At 43.8% G+C, this 26316-nt stretch overlaps 1 protein-coding gene across 9 annotated transcripts in view; it reads right to left on the bottom strand.

Annotated features, from left to right (window-relative positions):
* Window positions 1-26316, bottom strand: part of SPTAN1 (spectrin alpha, non-erythrocytic 1) — an 81164-nt gene that overhangs the window by 49536 nt on the left and 5312 nt on the right. For 7 of the 9 annotated variants that reach the window (XM_054501098.2, XM_054501096.2, XM_063650372.1 and 4 more), the window contains exons 2-16: window positions 16982-17221; window positions 15074-15199; window positions 9166-9306; window positions 8637-8783; window positions 7032-7165; window positions 6716-6860; window positions 6483-6637; window positions 5749-5884; window positions 4261-4362; window positions 2972-3109; window positions 2138-2248; window positions 1475-1552; window positions 1187-1342; window positions 757-961; window positions 74-255 (exon numbers count right to left, since the gene is read on the bottom strand). In XM_054501098.2, coding sequence (XP_054357073.1) covers window positions 74-255; window positions 757-961; window positions 1187-1342; window positions 1475-1552; window positions 2138-2248; window positions 2972-3109; window positions 4261-4362; window positions 5749-5884; window positions 6483-6637; window positions 6716-6860; window positions 7032-7165; window positions 8637-8783; window positions 9166-9306; window positions 15074-15199; window positions 16982-17218 — 2193 coding nt within the window. In that variant the 5' untranslated portion in view covers window positions 17219-17221. Of the gene's footprint in view, window positions 1-73; window positions 256-756; window positions 962-1186; window positions 1343-1474; window positions 1553-2137; window positions 2249-2971; window positions 3110-4260; window positions 4363-5748; window positions 5885-6482; window positions 6638-6715; window positions 6861-7031; window positions 7166-8636; window positions 8784-9161; window positions 9307-15073; window positions 15200-16981; window positions 17222-26316 lie in introns of all 9 variants that reach the window. The other 2 variants (XM_054501091.2, XM_063650370.1) reach the window with 1 other exon arrangement.

Here is a 26316-nt window from a genome sequence, read left to right as displayed (position 1 = left end):
AAATTACTGGCTTTTCCTCCCTCCTATGGTTTCTGCATTCACTTGCCCAACCACAGCCCCCAGTTCACACTACCTGGTGAGCAGCCACATCTGCCTCTAGCAGGGCATGTTTCTTCTGGAGGTTCTGCACATTGGTAAGATCTTTGCCGTAATCATCCGAAGCCAAGTGACCTTCTACTTCATATAGCCACAATTCAATATCCTCAACATTGCGATTAAATTGCTGTTGCTGGTTGGCTTCACGAAGCTTAATTCCTATGGAAGGAAGCAGGTTTAATTTTGTACTGCTTAGCATTACCCTTCTGCCAACACTGCCCATGAACAGTAGTATCTTAGTGAAGGACTATACAGGTCAGAATTTTATTCCTTCACTTATGTCACAAAGGGAAAGAAAATATCAATTGCAGCCTCTGCTCTACCTTCTCAAGGTTGAACTGGAAGCATTCTAACCCCCTTGAGATATAAGGACACTGGAGAATTAGTAAATGCCCTTGGCGCTCAGCTGAACTTTGATTTTCAGCAATGAGGCCCAATTCAGTTCCTTCTCACTCAGACTCCCTCACCAACCAGTATGCTCAACCACATTTACCAAATTATCAAGAACTTAAGTAATTCCTACACAGGAAATTATCCCTAACGCCAAAGTCATCCACCTCACCTTTCTTGGGGGGTGTATGTCCCTAAAATACTTAATAGAAAGGGGTATTTAGTTCCCCAAACATGCATGTCACAATCCAATGGAACATCTTCTCTTACCTTTCAGTTCAGTGGCCTCTAGCAGTTTCTTCCACAAACTGATCACCTCATTCATACGAGCTGCTACTTCATCCTTGGCATAGTGGTTGACATCAATCAGCTTTTGGCCAGCTTTCTCCAAGGCATCAATTCGGCTCTGGTTTGCTGAGAGCTCAGCCTCAAAAGCCTGATGCTTCTGTACTTTTCCTTGTAGGTTGGATGGATCCTGCCAATAAAAGAAGGGGGTTCTTTCTATCTTGAACCTGAGAATGTCAAGTTCCCTTGCATTACCTTCATACTTATCTTTATGGAGGAATGTATAAAACAGTTGGCTTACATTAAGTAGTGGGGTTTTTGGAATCCCTTATTTCGTCCTTTAGCTATAATTTATTTGAGAGTTGTGTTTAGCTTACTAATCAAGTGCTACATGGCAACACTAACAGTACATTACTTTATAAGCTTCATCTGTGGCAGTTTTCATCTTCTCATTGACCCAACTCTTGAGCTCATCAGAATCACGGAAAAACTGCTGCAGGTGGAAAGAATCGGCTAGCTGGGCCCGGCGACGCATGGCTCTCTCGTGAAGGGCATTGCGGCGGCTCAACAGCTGAAAGACAAGGATCCCCTGTGAGTCTCTAGTGTTTATTCCCAAAGGGATGTCCAGTTGAAGAGACTTAACTGGAACATCTTAGACATTCATGTACCAAAAAGGAGGAGCATGAAGAACCTACAAACTTACAGCATCTCGGCGAGTGGCCACATCTTCCATTGCATAGTGGTTGTTCTGAATTAGCTTGGTTGCAAATTCATCTAATGCCTAAGAAGGAAGATAAGAGTTCCTCATTGGTAAGCACACTAGTCCCTAGCTTGGCCTCTAGAGAAAAGTAACTGCTGAACAGATCATAAAACACACCAAACTTTAACATAGGTCAAGATTTTCACCCAAAGGTTGGTGATGACATTTTTCTCGTAACTTTTGAGATTTTGCTTGATGTTATCAGTCAGATATCATCAGACTGCGCTACCTCCATTCAAGACTGGAGACATTAGTTGTGGCACGATCTCCTGGCAGGGGTCAAATACAGGTTAACAGCTTTCCAAATTCTTATTTCTAAGATGTATTTTCAATGGGAAGAGTACCTCTTAATATTAACCCTGACCTACTTTTAATGAAGGGTACAAACTTAAAGAAGTTTGGAGGTTTCCATTAAGTAAATCATTTTTCCATAAAGTTCTATTATGTCTTCATTGAGATAGCATGTCATCCTTGTGAAAGTTTAAGCACCCACAGGAGTGCTCTGCATATGAATCTTTCATCAAATCTGTTTGGAATCCTTCCAGGGAAAAAGACTCTGGCTTACTATAAGGTTCATTTGAAAGCACTGACAAGAAGGGGTCTTACTGTAATCTTTTCCTCCTGGGCACTAAGGGATTTCTCAAAGTCTTCATGCTTCTTAAGAAGTGCTTCCACACTATCCAAGGAATCTCCCAAGTCTTCATTCAATAGGAACGCCTTGCCAAAGGAAACAAAGTGTTCAGAATAATGTCCTATTCCTTTGATCTTCTAAGACTGTGAAGCAAAGGGTATTTTGGCCAAAATACAAAAAGAAGGAAAGAGGTTTTATGGCTGTTAAACTTCTAAGATCTCTTCTAGGAAGTCTAAAGTCCTTTTGGATTTTCTTAAAATCAATCCAGCCATATCATGAAATCCTTGTTCCACATTCTATTGACACTTCACTTCTCTTACATAGCTTTTGTTGCTTCTATTAGATTTAGATGTTACATAATGCTAAGGTTTTTTTTTTTTTTTTTTTTTTTTTTGTGAGACAGGATCTCGGTCTGTTGCACAGGCTAGAGTGCGGTGGTACGATCATAGGTTGCTGCAGCCTTGAGTTCCTGGGCTCAAGGGATACTCCTATCTCAGCCTCCCAAAGTGCTAGGATTACAGGAGAGAGCCACTGCACCCAGCAATGCTAACTTCTAAGAAAAAAATCTCTTTAATAAAACATTTTACATTACACTAATCTGAAAAGCTGGGGCCTTTTCTGAAGGCCTTGCAATCTCAGCAGGGAGAGATGCTGGCAGAGCTGAGAGAAGCTTGCTCAATTCCCCCTCTTCAATGGATTCAGAACTAACATGGTACTGATGTCCTAAAACAAAACAAGCACACTACCCGAGGAGACAAAACACAGGCCCTTCTTCTCCCACCACTGGCAAGGCTTTGCTCACAGATTACCTCCTGCTTGCTCATCCAGTTGTCCACCTGCTCAGTGTCCCGGTAGAAGAGCTGCAGGTCCATGCACTGCTCGTACTGCTGCCTGCGCATCTCCCACAGCTCCAGCAGCGCCGCTCTCTCCTCGGAAAGGACGGTCAGCTTGGGGGCACAGGAGACATGGTCAGGGAGAAGAGGTCAGCCCCAATGCCTCCGAGGCAGACAGAGCAGCTACCCTGGAATTCCTAATCCTAGTGCTAATCTTCAGGCCTTTTTTCCAATTTGCAAAAGGGGAAAAACAACATTCACTTGTATGTGCGTGTTCAATATAAAGGGATGGCCTGTTTTAATTAATCGAGAATTAATTTATTGCCACATGATCACAAATGACTTTAGGTAAAAATAGTAAACTCCCAGGTAGAATAGGGCATCCATTTAAAAGTGAGGCCGTATAAATGGAGTTTAATGGAGCATAAATGGAGTAGGGACTCTCCACTGAGAAATGTCAACTGAGTGGGTGCTCCATAACATATGGAAAATAAATTCAGAAACCCCCTAGACTTTAGGCTCCGAAGCTACTAATGACAAGTCTTTGGAATGTCTTCTTCTACTCTATGTAATACTAAAAAATATATAAATCATTATTTATCTAATGTTCCTAGGCAATTTTATATTCCAAGATACTTCAAAACTTGTATACATATATGTGTATATATATATACATATTTTACTTTTTTTTTTTTTTTTTTAAGAGAAAGGGTCTCACTCTGTCACTCAAGCTGGAGTGCAGTGGTGCAAATCATAATTCATTGTAACCTTGAACTCCTGGGTTCAAGCAATCCTCTCGAGTAGCTAGGACTATAGGAATGTGCCACCATGTCTGACTAATTTATTAATTTTTTGTCGAGATGGAGTCTCACTATGTTGTTCAGGCTGGTCTCCCATTCCTGGCCTCAAGCAATCCTCCCGCCTTGGCCTCTGAAAGTGTTGGGGTCACACCACACCCGGCCTATGTATCATTTTATAAAAATTTGTTTCCTCTTTGCTCCAACTCCTAATGCAAGACTCAGCTCCCTACAAAAAGTCCCTGTAAGTAGGAAACGTGCCACACATGCCCCAAATAAGGAGGACTGTCTCTCAGGAAATCAGCACACTATACATATACCTTCTTTTTAAACCGCTACAGAGAAAGGAAAGTTTCTCACATATCATGGTGAATGCGATGTCTGGATATTTAAGGATGAATAACAGCTTTCAGAGACTTAGTGAAAGACGTAATTTGCTCCTCAAAAGCTCCATTTCTCTTCTCTTACCTTCTCCCTCACTTCATCTGAGGCATAGTGACCAGCAGCAAGCAGTGCCTGTCCAGATTCATCTGCAGATTTGAAGCTGTCTTCATGGGCATCAATTTCACCCTACAGGAGAAAAAAACAAAGCCATGATTTATGCCTAGCATCTTACAAAATAAAAATAAGGTGTTGAATTTTACATAAGCATCATAAGCCAGACTATGACATCTAAAATGAGAAACAAAATGAAAGATTAGGCCAGATTTCCTAATACATAATCAGTCTAGGTCATCAAATGTGAGAGTATCACTCACTGATTAAGTCCTTTTCCAAATGGCTTTTCAGGTCACCTGTCATTTGTCAAGGTTCCACACATTCATATGGGTCTGAGCTCTCTTTTGTTCCAGGGCTCTGTCTTTGTGCCAAATGGACTTGTTTACTATGATTTTACAGAACCTGGTAGGGTAAGTCCCTCCCTGGCCCCACTATGATCTTCAACATTGTCTCAGCCTCTTTTGAATTTTTTTTTTCCAAATCAGTTTTGGAATCAGCTTATCTCATTGCAAAAAGAAACACACACATACACATATACCTGCTGAACACTTGACTGGAACTGCATTAACGGTATATATCCTGGTGGGAATTTACACCTTCACAAAAGATCGTTCCATCTGTGCACTAGATAAATCATTCTATCTATTCAGTTTTTATTTAACGCCTTTTAACAAAGTTTTACATTTTCTCCACAAATGTCTTACATACTTTTGTTAGATTTATTCCTAAGTACTTTATATTTTCTGCTCTAATAAGTAGTATTTTTAAAAATTATGTTTCTGTTGCTAGTGTAGAGAAACATGTTTGACTTTCAGTATACTGATTTTGTATCTAGCACATTAAAACCTCTCAGAAGGTTTTTTTTTTTTTTTGAGACAGGGTGAAACACTCCTGTTGTCCGGATGGGAGTGGAATGGTGCGCTCTTGGCTCACTGCAACCTCTGCCTCCCGGGTTCAAGCGATTCTCCTGCCTCAGACTCCTGAATAGCTGGGACTACAGGCGCATGCCACCATGCCCAGCTAATTGTGGTATTTTTAGTAGAGATGGGGTTTCACCATGTTGGCATGGATAGTCTTGATCTCCTGACCTCATGATCCACCTGCCTCGGCCTTCCAAAGTGCTGGGATTACAGACATGAGCCACCGTGCTCGGCCCAATGAATACTTTTTACATCACAAAGGATCAATGTGCCAAGTAGTAGCACTTCTATCTCGCCAGAGCTTGTCTGTTTGCTTTTATAGACCACAGTGAACCTCTTGACACTGAACCCAGTTAAGCCTCTATCAGAAGCAGGTAGACCAGGTCTCCAACGGCAAAACCAACCACAATCCTTATGATGAGAGACACCTGTGAATAACACGGTACCAACTCCAACTATAGGCCTCACCCAACATTGATAAACTGGTGCATTATAAGCTAAAATCTTCACTTCTGGAAGATTCTAGAGATACTATTACCTTGTGCTCTTGGTGTCTATCTAGCAGGGCTTCAGCCCCAGCCACATCATTGGCAAGCTCATCTGCATTGATGAGGGCTTTCATCTCAGTCACCCAGCTGGTGAGGTCACGGAAGTCAGCAAGGAAGCGCTGAAGCCTAGAGAAAACCAAAGGAAGACATTATGTTTCCAGCGGAGGTTCCAGGGTGGAAAATGGCCTCCCTAAAGCTCTGAATTCTACGTTCTCAAATGTCTAACAAACTATACAAACTCTAATTCTGGGAAATATGAAATTCTCCCAATCTAGACTGTGAAGGAAAGCAAGAGAAGGCTGAAATCAACCCTTTAAAACTTAGGTTCTCTCCATCACTAAAATGCCCCAATCCTGTCCCACATTTTCAACTTCCTTGTTATTCCCAGGTTCAATCCCTGGCTAGTAAGAAGCATTCTTTTCCTTTCCAATCCTGGTTTTAATAAGATATTTCACGTGATACTCAGATACTTAAGGGGATATTTCTATTCTATCAGTCATAATGCAGTGATGCAGAATAGAAGAATTTATGAAGTTGAAATACCATACATATACTACACATGATACAGCTGCCAGTCTCCAAATAGAGAGAACATAGGTAAGAAGTGATTTGCATTTGTAGGTGATACCTGACACTTTCACAGAACAGACCCTTAACTCTGCTATTCCTGCTTCCAAAAAAGAAGTCAAATGATACTGGTTAAGACCTGGAGCATTATTTGCACCTGTATGAATCATTGAGCCGTGCGTGTCTCTCTGCCGCCAAGGTGCGGATCTGCTCCCAGTTTGTAATCAGTTCCTCTCGCTTCACTTGAATCTGTGTTGCACTCAGAGGGTGGGACTGTTGCAGGCGGTCAGCCTCAGCACACAGGGCTTTGACCTAGAAATGAACTCCGTCAGAACTATTCTCCTGACCCTTGGTAACTTATTTACAGAATCAGCTGCTTGTAAAACCCACCTTGTCTTCTAGAGCAGCAAGATCTCTCTCCAGACCCTCGTGCTTCCGAAGCAGAGCCTGAACACTTGCCAGGTCTCGGCCAAAATCATCAGAGGCCATTAACTGCTCCTTTTCCTTAATCCAACTGATAGTCTCATCCACATCCCTACAGAACAAAGGCACCAGTTAATCCACAGCAATGATGACTCCCTAGAACTAGGAACACCCCATGGGACCAAGGCCTAGTCAGCCCCGACGCTCACCAGCACATGCCCTGTGCTTCACAACTCCCCTCCAGGTTGAGGCCCGTTCCCCAAAGCCCACTCTGGCTTGACACCTGTTAAAGCGCTGAACTTCTGCTGCCCCAAAGAGCTTCCCCTGCCTCTGCAGAGCCAGGCCCTTCAGCCGCTGCCAGGCTGCATTGACTTCATCCTGCTTAGTCTTGATCAGTTCCTCCTCAGGGTGCTGCTCCTAAACAAGGAAGAGAAGAGACTGGATTTATACACAACTTCTGGCTCCTCCAACTAGTTACCCTGGGGTTGGTTCCTTGAAGCATCTCGGCAAATCACCACTCTGAAGACAATCACAAGAAATAATGGTCAACATGATACAAAGTGAACTACAACTCCAAAGAGTTTCTATTTCTTATGTAAAAAGGGGAGAGCCATTCTCTATCTTTTGGAGTAGTGTGGTTAGTCTATAAGGTGGTTATGTGCAAAAGTGCCAAAAACCTTTATGTTAATAAATAGTTTGGCAGCAACTTTGTGGTAGCTTTATCAATGTACTCATCTACCCTAACTGCTTGAAAATTTGGTATTTCAGATGTTCATGAGGCTGTTAAGCATTCTTGCACATAATTTTCAGGGCTCAAGAGTTTGTCCCTGGCTTTAGACTGATGACATTTCTTTTTTTCTTTTTTGAGACAGGTTCTTGCTATGTTACCGAGGCTGATCTCAAGTGATCCTGCCTTGTCATCCTGGGTCTGAGTAGAGTAGCTGGGTCTATAGGCAGATGCCACTGCATCCAGCTTAGAGACATTTCTTTACAAGTATCCTTCCCTACCAACCACATTTTGGTGTTTTTAAAAATACGATATAAAGTAATAAAATGAAGCATTTCAGGGTTCTTGAATCCATTTGGGATACCATGGGTTTGGCCTGACTACTTTTCTCAAGCTCAACCGTAGGAAAGCTTAGGGTTTGGAAAAGTAACACATCTGTCACTGTGGAAGGGTGAGATATTTCTGAGGAATGCCGGGTATCTTTCTCTTAATCACTGACCAGAAAAAGGAAACAAGTACCAGTCTATAAGCAGATTTATACATTTAAAATTTGTACCCCCCAAATCAAATTTCCCTAAAAGTAAAAACTCTCTGGTTCCGAGTACTTGATGTCTTTGGAACCCTTTGGACTCCTAGTGGAAGCAGCTTACAGGATTGTACACGTGGGCACTGGGGAAGGGTTGTCATTCCCTCTTAATGGGCTCCAGCGCCAGACTGAAGAGCCTATTCATGACAAGGTTCTCCCAGGCTCCCAAGAGAGCCCAGGGAAGCTTGAAATAAAAAAGGAGGGCAAGAGCCCTAACACATTGGTGGACATCTGCCAATACTAACTTAGCATTCACCACCACACCCTCGTCTGAGAAACCCTGAGACCTAGCTTCAGCAGTCCAATAAAAGCTTCACCCAGCCCTACCCAAAAGTGGGTAGAGGAAACAGATCAAATGAACTCTGCCCTTCCTGCCCAAGGCAACACATTGAAAAACATTTTCCAATTTAGGAGTAATCAGTATTGCGCCTCACATCTAAACAAAACTCTTAGACATGCTTACAAAAACTTGCTCACTCAGAAATTAGGGGACCAATTATCAAAATTTTCTCCTGAATATACCAGAAAGTTAACATAATAATGTTGTGAGACGCACACAGCACTTTGCTGTTTACCTGTATGAGTTTGGCAGCAAATTGGTTCACTTCATTAACTCTTTCTTCATGAGCAGCCATATCTGTTTGAAACTCTTCAAATTTCTTCTGTAAAACCTCTACATGCTCCAGATCCTGGCCCAGCTCTTCAGAAGTAACAATTGCTTCCTACTCAGGGACCATAAGAGAGCCAGAGTCACCAACCAACATTTGTTAACAATGGCTTCCAGAAACATCAAACAGCCACATTAGGGATGGAGCCATGTTAGCTTTAATGGATACAGTTTTCTCTGCGGTTTGTGATTTTAGTTCCTCCCATAGAAAGTTAAGAGGTTGAGTTCACAGCATTTCTGTCTCAGCGACTCCAGGCTTCAGAGTTACAGAATAGCGCATACACCTAGAGAGCAGCTGGAGAGACAGCAATCCCACTTCCACCCTTTCACTTAAAATGGCCGTATCTGTGCTAACACTGGGTCTCGCTACAGATCACGGAGGAGTCTCTTCCCTTTCTTTGAGTAAGGCTTAGCAAACCCTTCTTCCCAAAACATGCCTTGTCATTGATCCAGTCCATCACGTCCTCACATTCTCGTAAGTACTGCACCAACTTCTGGGCCTGCAGCAGTTTGATTCCTTTTTCTCGCATCTTCTCCAAAAGTAATTCCCACTGGCGGTGCAGCTCCATCAAACGGGTCTGAAAGTTTCAAATCAGAGTTTTAATCAGATCACAACTGGCTCTGTGGGATCTGGCTCTTCCACAGAGTTCAGACAAGTTAGAGACCTTATGGAGCTCTGAATAAAAATATTTTTAAAAGATAATCCCTAAACTGAGAGGAAACAGTAAATTTAAGTGGGAGTAGGGAAAAGTCCACAGTTCACAGTGGTTTGGTGGTCTTCAAGTTACAAGTAGGTAGATCTACTCTAGTTTCTTTCACAGGTAGATTTATTCTAGTTTACATCAGGAAAATCATTATCATTCATATTATTAATAATATCTTTATATTTCATTTATAATTATATTTATGATATATTTATATCGTATAGTTATATATTTTAGTATTATATAATAATTAATAGGTACACAACTGATACTATTAATTATTATTAAATTATTAGAGTGGAATTCCTAATCCAGAAGTCTACTAGGGAAGGAAAAATGAGGAATTAATGTGTAAAGTGAGCTGAAATTACTGAAGGATGTATTCCAATCATGGAGATAAAGGGAAAAAACAAAACAAAAGAAGAGGTCCTATAGGCATCATCAATGTAAAAATTATGAGGCACAACAGGAAAATCTTGGTATAAAAGTAGAAAAGGGGAGGCTGGGCACAGTGGCTCATGCCTGTAATCCCAGCACTTTGGGAGGCCGAGGCGGGCGGATCACGAGGTCAGGAATTTGAGACCAGCCTGGTCAGCATGGTGAAACCCCATCTCTACTAAAAGTACAAAAATAAGCCAGGTGTGGTGGCGCGCACCTGTAATCCCAGCTACTCAGAAAGCTGAGGCAGGAGAATCACTTGACCCCGGGGAGGTGAAGTTTGCAGTGAGCTGTGATTGCGCCACTGCGCTCCAGTCTGGGCGACAGAGCGAGACTCAGTCTCAAAAAAAAAAGTAAAAAAGGGCTGGGCGCAGTGGCTCACTCCTGTAATCCCAGCACTTTGGAAGGCTCAGGTGGGCAGATCACGAGGTCAGGAGTTCAAGACCAGCCTAGCCAACACAGTGAAAACCGTCTCTACTAAAAATACATAAATTAGCCGGGCATGGTGGCACACACCTGTAATCCCAGCTACTCGGGAGGCTGAGGCAGGAGAATTGCTTGAACCTGGGAGGTGGAGGTTGCAGTGAGCCAAGATTGTGCCATTGCACTCCAGCTCTGGGCGACAGAGCAAGAATCCACCTCGGGAAAAAAAAAAAGTAGAAAAGATGGGGTCCTGAAAAGTCATCAGCTATCAAAAAGAATCCCTGATAGAAAAAACTTTGGACCTTCTGTGAAAAGACAGTTTGTGGTACATCTCAAGTGAGGTTTATTTCAAACTTCACCCAAGTGGCAGCCACAGGGTCAAACATATTCACTTCCCAGCATCTTTGGATTCTCATAACCCAGGCGCAGTAAGGACTTATCAAGAATTGGAGGAAATTGGTAATCAATTCAAGCTTAGATGATGCATTCTGGTATTCCAATCCAACCTCAATGCCTTGATTATGCCTACCCAAGATACTGGGAGTTTCTATACAACACTGACAGACATAAGTAAAACAAACAAAGAGGTTTAAACACTAACAGAAAAGAAGTCTGGGATCCACCCATGATTGAGATGTCACTCCTAGCAAAATGAAAACTTGAAAACTATGTGACAGTCAACTGGGTGGATTCTCTTATAAACAAGTGTGGATGTTTTACTTGAAAGGAGGAATACATGCTCACACAATTCACTACCACAACTGCTGGCAAAACTGTGACCCCACCACTGAGAAAGAAGTGAAAGGCACTCCAAAACAAGGGGGAAAAGGCAATTGACAGCAAGTCAATACTCCACCTACTCGGATGTGGGACCCGATGTGGGTGGCGGTGACTATGGGGCGCCACGCTGTCCGGTATGGTGTGAAAGTCTAAACCAGTAACAGACAGGTTATCCAGGACACAGACATGCCCTCACACGCCACCCACCTTCCCCTGCTACCACTGCCTGCCAAACTAAGGTACTGAGTTAGGGGACCAAATAAATGACCAAGCCAAGATCACCATAGTAACTGTGAGCATGAAAGTAAAGATTAAATGAGAGCTCCTGCTCAAATTAAAAATCAGGCCACAGAAGACTAGAGAAAATCCTCTCACATTCAAGTCAATTGTCCATCTCACATATTTCATTTTTACACCCTCACAGAAAGAACTAGGGCAAGGCCTGTCCCAGTACTGGAACCATTTTCCCATTGCTGATGTGTCTGATCTTGTAAATACTGCAGGTGAGAGAGAGTCCGGCTTCACAGGCTTACTATTATTTGAGAGTGCAAGTGGGCAGGGAGGCAGGTGCGCTTCATAAACGTGGAAAGCTGACGGGGTAGAGAAGCAAGACTGGTTCTGACTCAGGTGGATTTCTCAATAGGGACATAAGCAAGCAACAGGAGCCTTCAGAGAAGCAGATGGTGGAAACATTAAGCAAAGAAGACAGGAATGAAGTACAGGTTGGAAAAACAAAGCACATAGGCTGGGTGCAGTGGCTCACGCCTGTAATCCCAGCACTTTGGGAGGCCGAGGCAGGCGGATTGCTTGAGCTCCGGAGTTCAAGACCAGCCTGGGCAACATGGCAAGATCCCTATCTCTACTAAAAATACAAAAAAAAAGCTCAGTGTGGTTGTGCGTTCCTGTGGTGCCGGCTACTCGGGAGGCTGAGGTGGGTGAACCGCTTGAGCCTGGCAGAAGGAGGTTGCAGCTAGCTGAGATTGTGCCACTACACTCCAGCCTGGGTGACAGAGCAAGACCCTGTCTCAAAAAAAATAATAAATTAAAATAAAACAAATAGTGGTGACTGGACAAAGAAGGAGACAGGAAATTCCAGTTTAGTCATCTATCAACTGTATGACTTTGCGCAAGTTACTCAAATTCTCTGAGACTCAGTTTCTACTCTCACATAATAGGGAAATAATGGCCACCTTGCACACTTACTGTGAAGATTAGAGGTTAGCAAAGTAACTGTATATAAATAGCTCCTAATACCTACTCAACAAACTATATTTAATAGGTTTTTTAAAATTACTTTTTTTTTTTTTTTTTTTACTTTTTTCAGAGTTTCGCTCTTGTTGCCCAAGCCAGAGTACAATGGCAGGATCTCGGCTCACTGCAACCTCCGCCTCCTGGGTTCAAGCGATTCTCCTGCTTCAGCCTCCCAACTAGCTGGGATTACAGGCACACAACACCACGCCCGGCTAATTTTTTGTATTTTGGTAGAAACGGGGTTTTACCATGTTAGCCAGGCTGGTCTTTAACTCCTGACCTCAGATGATCCACCCATCTTAGCCTCCCAAAGTGCTAGGATTACAGGCATGAGCCACTGTGCCTGGCCTTTTTTTTTTTCCCCAGACAGTCTTGCTCTGTTGCCTAGGCTGGAGTCCAGTGGTGCAATCATGGCTCACTGCAGCCTTGACCTCCCAGGATCAAGCAATCCTCCCACCTCAGCCTCCCCAGTAGCTGGGACTACAGGTGTGCACCACCATACCCCACTAATTTTTAAATTTTTTTGTAGAGACGAGGTCTCACTATGTTGCCCAGGCTGGTTTTGAACTCCTGAGCTCAAGTGATCCTCTTGCCTCAGCCTTGGCCTCCCAAAGTTCTGGGATTACAGGTGTGAGCCACCATGCCTGGCCAGTTAACAGTATTGTTAATGTTGCTTTAATAAGCTATCTAGGCCAGGAGTGGTGGCTCACACCTGTAATCCCAGCACTTTGGGAGGCCAAGGCGGGCAGATCACCTGAGGTTGGGAGTTTGAGACCAGCTTGACTAACATGGAGAAACACCACCTCTACTAAAAATACAAAATTAGCTGGCTGTGGTGGCACAGCGCATGCCTGTAATCCTAGCTACTCGGGAGGCTGAGGCAGGAGAATCACTTGAAACTGGGAGGTGGAGGTTGCAGTGAGCCGGGATTGTGCCGTTCCACTCCAGCCGGGGCAACAAGAGCAAAACTCCATCTCAAAAATAAATAAATAAATAAATAAATAAGCCATCTGGGCCGGGCGCAGTAGCTCAAGCCTGTAATCCCAGCACTTTGGGACGCCGAGGGGGGTGGATGACCTGAGGTCAGAAGTTCAAGACCAGCCTGGTCAACATGGTGAAACCCCATCTCTACTAAACATACAAAAATTAGCCGGGCATGGTGGCAGGCGCCTGTAATCTCAGCTAGTTGGGAGGCCGAAGCAGAAGAATCGCTTGAACCCGGGAGGTGGAGGTTGCAGTGAGCCGAGATCTTGCCATTCTGCTCCAGCTTGGGCAACAAGAGCAAAACTACGTCTCAAAAAATAAAAAATAAAATAAATATATAAATAAGCTGTCTAAACAGGGCAGAGGGTACTAACAGACATGAATAAAGTCAGCTTTGGGTCCTCCTCCCTTCCGCCTTGATTAATTACTGAAGCCAAACACTTGATCTCTGTCTAATGTTCCCCATCTGTAAGCTGGTTACATATTCTACTACAGAGGTGCCTCATTCACTCTGGAAAAACAACTTCTATCAAGGAAATAATAACACATACTGATTTCATTTACTCTAAGACTGTATATAAAATAGTGTGAAGATGGGAAGATAAATATCTGTATTTAATTGCAGACACATATTACATTGCCCAAATGGGTTAAATGTTATTATTAGTCATATGACATTTGGAATTCACTTTTATTTCCTATTTACAATCATCATTATTAGTAATAGTTAATAATTATTCATCATACATCTTAGGGCTAATTGTAAGTCCTTAATATGAGACTGCAGAGTACTGCCAAGCAAACGTGAGAAAACAAGTATTTATTGTTGAAAATGAGTAGACTGGATCCTCAGTGAACGAAACCTCCACACAGTTATCAAGGAAGAGTTGGGGACAAAACAGTTCTAGCTGGGGCTTAAGGGTGCAGCTTTCATTTAAATCTTCAGGACTGCTTTGACAGGTAAAAGACTAGAAAAGGCTGGGCCTCAATGCAATGTGGCTTTGGATGACAAACAACCAAAGAGAACACACAGCTAGACATGATGTGTATCAAAGATAGGTAAGTACATCCAGTTATAAGAAACTCAATGTGCACACCTCACTGTCAAGAGGTTTGTTTTCCCTTAATATCTTCATACTAGAAATGTGAAACGAAGCAGAGAAAGATCAAGTACTACACCTCAGCTCCAATAAACTCGCACTAAAATCAGCCAGACCAAAGAGTTCGAGGACTCCTGCCTCAAAGTCAGTCCCATCACCATGGTCATTGACCAATAGGTGCCACAAATCATTCCTTAGAGCTGGAGCTTTAACAGGCTTGCTGCCTAGACCTCAGTAAACCCCTCCCAGGGCAAGCCAAGATTCAAGACAGCAAGCTTTCCCACAGATAACCTTCTTTATCGTGTCTGTGATTGTTTCTATTTATCTTTGCATCTGAGTCCTTAAATTTGCCAATTTCACTAATATGCTCTCCCATCTCACTGCCATTTATAAATGTTAAATTTACAGTTTTCTTTAAAGTATAATCACATTCTAATTTGTTCTGCAAAAGGAATATTAATTTCCTCACTGAGTATACAAACACTTGCTTACATTCATGCTGTCATATTACAAAGGCAGGATTTGGGTAACTTTTTAAGACTTCATAAATTCTTTTAAAAGCTGGAAAAGTCTATCTTTTTGGGAACCCAAACTGACATGTATGCATGAATCTACAATGCTCCACCCAGATGAAGCCATCCACACCACGAGCTACTCATACTCACCCGTATGGTTTCAGATGCAAAATGCCCTTCTGAGATCATCAAGTTTCCAGTTTCATCCAGCTTAACAATGGCTCCTGAGTTGGCCTGCACTTCAGCTTCAAATGCTTGATGCTTCTGAAGCTTTCCCTGTTGGTGGACCTTGAAGTGAGCCTCAGACGCAACCACATAGCATCAGCATTTTGTCCCCGGTTCCCCGTGTTCCTCCCCTCCTCAATCCTGCTCCCTCTAGTTAGGGATACATCATTTGGCACCTCACCCATTCTCTACCTGCTCAATTCCTCAAATACTCTGACTGCATTTCTCCTGGTCCTCTGAAAGCCTGGCCAGTGAGGGCCATCAATGGTCCTCACTCACCCTTGAGAACTAATATTGTCAATGGAAGATGCTACAAAATATCCTATTAATAATTTTTTTTTGGCTATCAGAAAATTATCCTTTATGTGAACATCCAGTCCCTTCTAGAAATACAGAACCATACTAACAGTTTTCTTAACATTCAGTGCTTACTCTTGAAAAATCCATCCATATTCACTCACACATGAGACTTTCTTTCACTTGCTTTAGAGGCCAAACTCTTTGACCCTGCCTACACTCCATTTCTCAATACCTCTTTTTCATCAAATACTAAGATGGGAAGGGGCCTGCCAGGCAGGGATTGTACCTAAAGCAGTGTTCTTCATTCTCTTCTTAGGTTACTGTAGTCTATTTTTTATAGTTAAAAAATCCATGGGCCCAACTACTGTTCCACTTGCTACCGAAATAATTTTCTTTAAAAATCTTTCACCAAAATAAGTGAGAAGAAAGGCTTTCCCTTTTTATAAAAAAGTTTTGGCCGGGTGCGGTGGCTCACGCCTGTAATCCCAGCACTTTGGGAGGCCGAGGCGGGCAGATCACCTGAGGTCAGGAGTTCGAGACCAGCCTGGCAAACATGATGAAATCCTGTTTCTATTAAAGATACAAAAAATCAGCTGGGTGTGGTGGCACGTGCCTACAATTCTAGCTACTCGGGAGGCTGAGGCAGGAGAATCACTTGAATCTGGGAGGCAGAGGCTGCAGTGAGCTGAGATTGCACCATTGCACTCCAGCTTGGGCAACAAGAGCAAAACTCCATCTCAAAAAAAAAAAGTTTTAAATATATAATTTATGTACCATAAGATTCAGGCTTTGCTTCTGATAAGATTTACCAAGTCTCTGAAAGGGACTCATAACTGTATTTATTTTTTTGATATCTGACTCCAGAATAACTATAAATTTTTGCCAGCAACAATACTATTATGCCTTTCTCAAAAACTCATTCCAGGCCAGGTGTGGTGGCTCACGCCTGTAATCCCAGCACTTTGGGAGGCCAAGGTGGGCGGATCACCGGAGGTCAGGAGTTCAAGACCAGCCTGGCCAACACGGCGAAACCCTATCTCTATTAAAAATACAAAAATTAGCTGGGCACAGTGGCAGGCGCCTGTAATTCCAGCTACTCGGGAGGCTGAGGCTGGAGAATCACTCGAACCTGGGAGGTGGAGGTTGCAGTGAGCCAAGATCATACCATTGCACTCCAGCCTGGGCGACATCAGCGAAACTCTGTCTCAAAAAACAAAAACAAAAACAAAACAAAAATCCTCGTTCCAAGAGATTAACCCAGAACTTCCCTGAAAAATGTTTAAAGATCACCAGTAGTATCAAGGCAGAAGTCTGAGAACCATCAGTTTAAAGCAACCAAAAAAGACAATTAATACCTGTAAGATTCCACATTCACCCTCACTAATACGGGAAAACAATGAGTTTGTCCTTCCTTATTATATTCTTCTTGTCCAATCTCTCAAGGTCATAATTAAGTACTTTCCTTGTCTGATTTTTGGGTAAGAACATTTGGGCTCTTGAATTTTGGCAGGAATCCCAGGAGATCAGACATACCTGCAAGTTGGTTGGGTCTTTATAATTCTCATCAGATGCAATCTGAAGTTTTTCCTGTATCCATTTCTCCAGCTCTTCAGCATCTCTTTGAAAGAACTGGAATCGATAGGAATCTTCCAGCTTCTGACGCCTAAGGGTTGAGAGCTCCTTGAAGCGGTGGTATCGGTCTAGGACCTGCTGCCGCCTCTCCTGGATGTCCTCTGCTGTTTCCAGCACTTTGACCCCACTTGGGTCCATTTTCTGAAATGACAAAATGCCCTGAGATAAGTACCAATAGGCACCAAAATAGATGAAAAGAAATTAGCCTCTCTGAAGGAAAGAAATAATTATCAGATAAACCCAGCAGACAAATGAATTGAGAAGACAGCCCCTTCTTAGCAACAATGAAGCCCAGATCCTATTCCTTTATTAAAAAAGGCCATCCATTCCCCTGCAACACCTACCTACATAGGACCCGCAGAAGATGCCTAACCCACACATGGCAAGGAAACCAAATGAAAACTGTGAATGGGAGAACTGTGGTTTGTACTGTCAATTCTACAAAGGCTTCAAGGATTCAGAGGAAACAGCAACTGTAGTATTCAAATAATTACTGCTAAGTCCATTCAGAAGTTCTTTCAAGCAGGGGGTGCGGTGGCTCATGCTTGTAATCCCAACACTTTGGGAGGCCAAAGTGGCAGATTGCTTGACTCCAGGAGTTCGAGAGCAGCCTGGGCAACAAGGTGAAAGACCTTCTCTACTAAAAATACAAAAAAATAGCTGGGCATGGTGGTGTGTGCCTATGGTACCAGCTACTCAGGAGGCTAAGGCAGGAGGATCACCTGAGCCCAGGAGTTCAAGACTGCAGTGAGCCATCATTGCACCACTGCACTCTGGCCTGGGTGACAAAACAAAACAAAAACCGAAAACAAACAATATGCCATTTCATCCTCTAACTAATTAAGGAACACAGAAGGAAACATACAGATTAATGCCAAAAAGCTTCTGAATTTGTCAGCAACATGTGACCTCACACTAGCCACCTTCCCTCTCCATACCTCAATTTCCTAGAGTGACTAAAAATGTCAGGAAAAACGACGTGGTCTCAAGTCTCTTTGAACTTTAAAATTGCAGCCTATAGAGAGGTTTCTGGGTTTACTAAGGAAGCAGAACAGATAAGCCTGCTGGTCCCTTCCAGCTATTGTTCTACAGTGTATAAAAGGTATAAAATTGTGTTACCCTGGAAACATCTGGGAGTTCTTTCCTTTATCCTGTCGCCTATCCCAAGACAGAAAGAAAAGGATGAGTAGGCTAAGAATTAAGAATGAAACCTGTCAAGAGTGCTGCCCCACATCCACCTAGTAGGTAAACAGAAGGAGATGGCTGATGTCAGAGTTTCTAGCTAGTGCCCCAGCTCTGTAGGGATTCAAGCAGTTCTCATTGGTGGTAGGAAGGCACTGTCTGTGCTTGATCAGCTCTGAAGATTGCCTTTCTAAGAGACCATCTTCCTGGAGAAGTGTACATGAGCTGATTTTAGTCATATCACCATTCCTTTAAATTATTCTCCACATATCAACCATGTATTTTTGCTGTATTATTGTTTTCCCACAGTCCAAAATTTTTTATACTATAAAAGGAAACATTCTTCGCCATGCCACTCCCAAACCTCTTATGGCTTTCTTTTTTGTTGTTTGTTTTGAGACGGAGTCTCACCCAGTCACCAGGCTGGAGTACAATGGCATGATCTTGGCTCACTGCCCTCTGCCTTCAGGGTTCAAGTGATTCTCCTGCCTCAGCCTCCTGAGTAGCAGGGACTACAGGCCTGCACCACCATGCCCAGCTAATTTTTGTATTTTTAGTAGAGATGGGGTTTCACCATGTTGGCCAGGATGGTCTCGATCCCTTGACCTCGTGGTCTGCCCGCCTCGGCCTCCCAAAGGGCTGGAATTACAGGCGTGAGCCACTGCCCCCGACCTATGGCTTCCTTCAGACAGAAGAAAGAACCCACCTCTTGAGCAGGACCTTCACAATCTGGCCCAACATGCCTGCCTGGTATTATCTCTCACCCATGCCCCCTACCCTTGTGGCGGACAGAAGTACTCTTTCTGCTCTAAAATGTGTAATTCCCTTTAAAACTCCAAGCCATGTGCACATGCTTCCTTTGTTTAGAATGTCCCATGACTCTTCTTTGCCTAGATAGTGCTTATTTATTTATATTTCAACACCCAACTGAAATGGGTAAACTGCAGGATCCTGACTCTTTACTAAACTGTACCCAATGTTCCTTCCTTCCCTCCTTCTCAGATGTAATCACACTTCTCTTTAGATTTGCAAAGCACTTGTACATACATCCTAAGGCATGATTACACCGAGCAACCTAATCTTTGTATACCTGATTTTTATTTATTTATTTATTTATTTTTGAGACAGGACCTTATTTTGCTGCCCAGGCTGGAGTACAGTCACAGCTCACTGCAACCTCGACCTCCCTGGTTCAAGTGATCCTTCCACCTCAGCCTCCCACTTGCTGTGACTATGGGTGCACACCACCATGACTAGCTAATTTTTTGTTTGTTTGTTTTTGAGACGGACTCTTGCTCTGTCACCCAGGCTAGAGTGCAGTGGCATGATCTCGGCTCATTGCAACCTCCGCCTCCCGGGTTCAAGCAATTCTCCTGCCTCAGCCTCCCAAGTAGCTGGGATTACAGGCGCCCATCATCGTGCCTAGCTAATTTTTGTATTTTTAGTAGAGACGGGGTTTCACCATGTTGGCCAGGCTGGTCTCGAACTCCTGACCTCGTGATCCACCCGCCTTGGCCTCCCAAAGTGCTGAGATTACAGGCGTGAGCCACCACGCACAGCCATGACTGGCTAATTTTTAAATTTTTTTTGTAGAGACAGGGTTTTGCTATGTTGCCTAGGCTGGTCTTGAACTCCTGGGCTCAAGTGATCCTCCCACCTAAGTCTTCCAAAGTGCTAAGATTACAGGTGTAAGCCACCATGTCCGGTCCTGTATCCCTGATTTCTAGCATACAGAGATCATTAAGAAATGTTGGTTGAATAGGCCGGGCGCCATGGCTCACATCTGCAATCCCAGCACTTTGGGAGGCTGAGGTGGGCGGATTGCTTGAGCCCAGAAGTTCGAGAACAGCCTAAGTAATATGGCTAAACCCTGGCTCTAAAAAAAAAAATTATCCAGGCATGGTGGCATTAGCCTGTAGTTGCACCACTGCACTCCAGCCTGGGTGACAGAATGAGACCCTGTCTCAAAAAAAAAAAAAAAAAAAAAAAAGAAATGTTGGTTGAATAAATGATCAAGTCCATGCTGAGTGTTGCAGCTGCTGTGCAGCAGACCTGAATTCATTCGTAAGGGGTAGGGAGAGAGCTCCATAACGAATCTTTCAGTTTGCATATTGTAAAATTGGAATTCTATCCAGTTAAGTGCTAGATTGATGACAAGAATGGCAAATAAAGAATGTGCTGACTAAAGCCACACAACTAGGTATCAACCTAATGACTAAATCTGAATTACCAATCTTGGATTGACCACATGGCAGTATACTCTGAGAAAGTGGCTGTTTTTTTGTTTTTGTTTTTTTTGTTGTTGTTTTGGCAGGGTCTCACTCTGTTGCTCAGGCTAGAGTGCAGTGATACGATCTTGGCTCACTGCAACCTTGCCTCCTGGGCTCCAGTGATCCTCCCACCTCAGCCTCCTGAGTAGCTAGGAGTACAGGCAGGTGCCAGCACACCTGGATAATTTTTATATTTTTTGTACAGATGCGGTTTCACCATGTTGCCCAGGCTAGTCTCGAACTCCTGGACTCAAGTGATCCACCCGCCTCAGTCTCCCAAAGTGCTGGGATTACACGCATGAGCTACTGCACTGGCCTATTTTCTTAAAACAGACGTCAAGTCCTTAAAACCAAAAACTGGGGGTGACCTTGAAAAGCTTAATGCCTGCTCAGAGCTATTTTTGTAATAACATATATATATATATATATATATATATATATATATATTTTTTTTTTTTTTTTTTTTTTTTTGAGACGGAGTCTCACTCTGTCGCCCAGGCTGGAGTGCAGTGGCACGATCTCGGCTCACTGCAAGCTCCACCTCCCGGGTTCACGCCATTCTTCTGCCTCAGCCTCCTGAGTAGCTGGGACCACAGGTGCCTGCCATCATGCTCGGCTAATTTTTTCTATTTTTTAGTAGAGACGGGGTTTCACCGTGCTAGCCAGGATGTTCTTGATCTCCTGACCTCGTGATCCGCCCACTTTGGCCTCCCAAAGTTTTGTAATATTTAATGATAACAGGCAGTTATAGTTTACACTGCTGCCCTAAGTCTGTCAGCCTATTTTGGAGAAGGCTGATTTCTGATGAGGACCCTGACAAGGATCACTATCATCACACTTACCAGAAGGTAAACAAGACTTCACTCAGTCACCTTCCAGTTGTCTCCTCCAGCTGTATCTCACATCAAACTCCCTCACTAACCCCAATTACAGGCCCTGGACAGGGTCCATTTGGAAGCTCAAAAAGTTCCCTTTCTCGGGAGTGCACTCTTCTCTCCCACTCCCAACCCTACCATCTAATATCATACAGATCTCGGCTGGGCGCAGTGGCTCACGCCTGTAATAATCCCAGCACTTTGGGAAGCCGAGGCAGGTGGATCACAAGGTCAGGAGCTCCAGACCAGCCTGGCCAACATGGTGAAACCATATATCTACTAAAAATACAAAAATTAGCTGGGTGTGGTGGCACATGCCTGTAGCCCCAGCTACTTGGGAGGCTGAGGCAGAAGAATCGCTTGAACCTGGGAGGCAGAGGTTGTGATGAGCCCAGATCGCGGCACTGCACTCCAGCCTGTCAAAAAAATAAAAAATATAAAAAACAAATCATACAGATCTCTGAGTCCAAAGCAAATGCCTCGTCTTCTATGAAGTCTTTCTGAATCAGAAGTCTCCACTCCCTGACCACCTACCCCTATCATTCATCTTATAACACTGCCACATTCTGCCATGAAATTATTATGTTCTCCCTACCACATTCATAAACGCTTTAAGGAACTATAAAGAAGACCATATTTTACTCTTACTCTCTGGGCAAAGACCTCAGGACTTGGCACATATTATAGATCCAATTATATTCAGAGCTTGGAAATAAAGAAACTGCCATTGTTTTATAATTAAGTAGTTGGGAGACAGGTAATCTAGTAAGCAAGTCGCAAAGGCCAGGGTGACCTGGGATCCTCCGGTTCCCAGAATATGGCACACTAGAACCAGTGATTCTTAACATGATTAGAGTTCACATTTTTTTTTTTTTTTTTTTTTGAGACGGAATCTCGCTCTGTCGCCCAGGCTGGAGTGCAGTGGCGCGATTTCGGCTCACTGCAAGCTCTGCCTCCCGGGTTCATACCATTTGCCTCAGCCTCCCGACTAGCTGGGACTACAGGCACCCACCACCTCACCCGGCTAATTTTTTGTATTTTTAGCAGAGATGGGGTTTCACCATATTAGCCAGGATGGTCTCGATCTCTTGAACTCGTGATCCGCCTGCCTCAGCCTCCAAAAGAGCTGGGATTACAGGCGTGAATCACCGCGCCTGGCCTTTTTTTTTTTTTTTTTTTGGAGATGGAGTCTTGCTCTGTCGCCAGGCTGGAGGGCAGTGGTGCGATCTCGACTCACTGCAACCTCCACCTCCAGGGTCAAGCAATTCTCCTGCCTCAGCCTCCCGAGTAGCTGGAACTACAATCACAAACCACCATGCCCAGCTAATTTTTGTATTTCTCTTCTTTCTAATAGAGACAGGCTTTCACTATGTTGGCCAGGATGATCTCGATCTCTTGACCTTGTGGTCCGCCCGCCTTGGCCTCCCAAAGTGCTGGAATTACAGGCGTGAACCACCGTGCCCGGCTGACATATTATTTATTAATGGCTGTTTGGTTATTTATTAGTTCCTTTCACTCCTTTTTTTTTTTTTTTTTTTTTTTGAGATGGAGTCTTGCTCTGTTGCCCAGGCTGGAGTGCAGTGATGCTATCTGGGCTCACAGCAACATCTGCCTCCCAGGTTCAAGTGATTCTCCTGCCTCAGCCTCCCCAGTAGCTGGGATTACAGGCACCCGCCACCACGCCCGACTAATTTTTGTACTTTTGTAGAGATTGGGTTTCACCATATTGGCCAGACTGGTCTTGAACTGACCTCAGGCCATCCACCCACCTCGGCCTCCCAAAGTGCTGGGATTAGAGACGTGAGCCACAGCGCCTGGCCTTCACTCTCTCTTTATTAGTTCCTTTTCACATCTGCACTTTGGAGTGAAAAACCAGTGAGGCAGACACAGTGGCTCACACCTGTAATCCCAATACTTTGGGAGGCCGAGGCGGGTGGATCACCTGAGGTCAGGAGTTTGAGACCAGCCTGGCCAACATGATAAAACTCTGTCTCTACTAAAAATACCAAAATTAGCTGAGTGTGGTGGCACATGCCTGTAGTCCCATCTACTCAGGAGGCTGGGGCTGGAGAATCCCTTGAGCCTGGGAGGTGGATTTTGCAGTGAGCCGAGATCAAGCCCCTGCACTCCAGCCTGGGTGACAGAGCTAGACTCCGTGTCAAAAAAAAAAAAAAGACGGGTGCAGTGGCTTACACCTGTAATCCTAGCATTTTGGGAGGCTGAAGGGGGTGGATTGCCTGAGCTCAGGAGTTCGAGACCAGCCTGGGCAACACGGTGGAACCCCGTCTCTATTAAAATACAAAAAATTAGCCAGGTGTGGCGGCATGCACCTGTAATCCCAGCTACGTGGGAGGCTGAGGCAGGAGAATTGCTAGAACCCAGGAGGCCGAGGTTGCAGTGAATCAAGATCACGCCTTTGCACTCCAGCCTGGGCGACAGAGCGAGACTCCGTCTCTTTAGAAAAAAAAAAAAAAAAAAAAAAAAGGTGAGGTGGATGTATGTATTAATCATTTTTTAAAAATCAAAATTATCGGCCAGGCAGGGTGGCTCACACCTGTAATCCCAACACTTTGGGAGGCCAAGGCGGGTGGATCACCTGAGGTCAGGAGTTTGAGACCAGCCTGGCCAACATGGTGAAACCCCATCTCTACTAAAAATACAAAAGTAGCCGAGCATAGTGGCACACGCCTGTAGTCCCAGCTACCTGGGAGGCTGAGGCAGGAGAATCACTTGAACCTGGGAGGCGGAGGTTGCAGTGAGCCAAGATCGCACCACTGCACTCCAGCCTGGGTGACGAAAAAGCAAGAGTCCGTCTCAAAAAAAAAAAAAAAAAAAATCAAAATTATTTAAGATTGAGTCTTAGTAAACAATTAGGGTTAGACTTATTTATTTATATATTTCCTTTGTTCTCAACCCTCAGGACAGTTAAGATGGAAAAACATTGAGAAATTATGCATCTAATTTGTTTGCTTCCAAAATTTTCTTGTAAAGAAATTTTCCAAGGAAGGTATAGCACATGGAACAATAACGACACTGCACACGAGCTCCTGAAAGAGATGGCAGTCTCCAGGATTCGAGTGTATGGTGCTGTTCTGTCTCCTATCACAGGAGTCACTGCATTTCTAAAATCCTTTACCTGCTACAGAAATTAAGAAATCACATTTGGGAGCAGCCCTTTATGATAAGAAAATCTCCATCATAATATCGCAAAGGTTCCATCTGAGCAAGTCCCCCTGCTTGGGCCCAGCGTGCTGATTTGATCCTGCCAATCCAGAGAGACAGTTCGGCAAGGCCCTGCTGAAATTAACCAACCTAAAAGGCCCTCTTTGTCACCCCAGTGAAGTAGAACGAGTCAATTCTATACCAAGTGCTTTGGTCAGGCAATAATGGACTTTTCTTTCCTGCAGTAGATCAGCTGACGTCAGTAGGTGGGAGGTCTGCCAAGCCACAACAGGCTGTCTCTGGGGAGCTGGGTATCTGAAAGTCACCAATGCGCTCCCACTGCAGTCAGCATTCAGAATTTTCATTTGTGCAATTACAGGAGACACCAAAAAACATTACGGGTTAGTGAGAGTTTCCCCCCTCTTAACCTGATAGGGAGCTGTCTCTTGTTTATCTACACGAGTTCCAGTTTCTTTTTGCTCCTAAAAGGGTCATTTCTGCAGACTACATTAAACACAGGAAAATTCTCATAAATATCATTAAGAATTCCTGCCATCCAAAGGTGCTACAGCCTCTCACCCGAAACTGTCAGTTACTGAAATGTCAACTCGGCCTGGGCGTGCCACATTCCTTCCACAACCGAGGCTGCATGCTGCAAGCACCCCACCCCTTGCCTGGCATATGCAGCAGACTGATAAGGCCAACTTCACAGAGAATGTTCCAGGCTGTTCCCAGCCATATGGGATTAATGCCTTTTGAGAGCGCCAGAAAGGAAAAATCTGGGAAACGTGCCATTAAAAAACAAACTCCAATCTTACCAACCTATCTATCAGTTCCACTAACTGCCTAAAAACCACAACAGAGACGACTTCCTAGGAATGCGATCGACTGACTGCTTATCTCAAAGGAGCCGACTGTCTCTGATTTTGCCAATCAAGTCTGTTCACATGGAGACTGAAGGAGGGGAAATGAAGTGCTAAGTATATTCTCTATATGTTTAAGGACAACTTCCCATTTAAGGTAACTTAAAAAAAAAAGGTATATATTTGCAAAATATTATTAGAGCAGATTGAAGATGTAGGCTATTTATAAATGCTGCAATGCAGCAGTCAAACGTTAGCTGCATCATTCAACAAGTAATGCGAGTCTCAGGGGGATAAAGCAGGAATTACAACTATGTCCTCTATTGTAATAAATAAAATGAATAAAATGAACTTGTCAGCATTCTTACAATACTACCAGATCTCGGAAGAAGAGTGGGGTCTAAAGATATGAATCTTGGCTAGAAATTTCTAATATACAGCCAGGTGTGGTGGCTCACGCCTGTAATCCCAGCACTATGGGAGGCCGAGGTGGACGGATCACAAGGTCAGGAGATTGAGACCATCCTGGTTAACACGGTGAAACCCCGTCTCTACTAAAAATACAAAAAATTAGCTGAGCGTGGTGGTGGGCCCCTGTAGTCCCAGCTATTCGGGAGGCTGAGGCAGGAGAGTGGCGTGAACCTGGGAGGCAGAGCTTGCAGTGAGCCGAGATCGCATCACTGCACTCCAGCCCAGGCGACAGAGCGAGACTCCATCTCAAAAAAAAAAAAAAAAAAAGAAATTTCTAATTTAATCCAAAGATACAGCATGCTTCAGAATGATCCATGATATCAAACACAAACTTATACACAATATCAACTGAAAATGGATTCCTACAAAATAGATTAGACATGAATATCTTTGTATTCTTGATGAATGCCAAG

Source organism: Pongo pygmaeus, chromosome 13 (genome assembly GCF_028885625.2).
Source record: "Pongo pygmaeus isolate AG05252 chromosome 13, NHGRI_mPonPyg2-v2.0_pri, whole genome shotgun sequence".
In the NCBI taxonomy this organism is placed as follows: domain Eukaryota; kingdom Metazoa; phylum Chordata; class Mammalia; order Primates; family Hominidae; genus Pongo; species Pongo pygmaeus.
The sequence above is the reverse complement of the archived record's forward strand: the minus strand, read 5'-3'. Positions and strand labels throughout refer to the sequence as shown.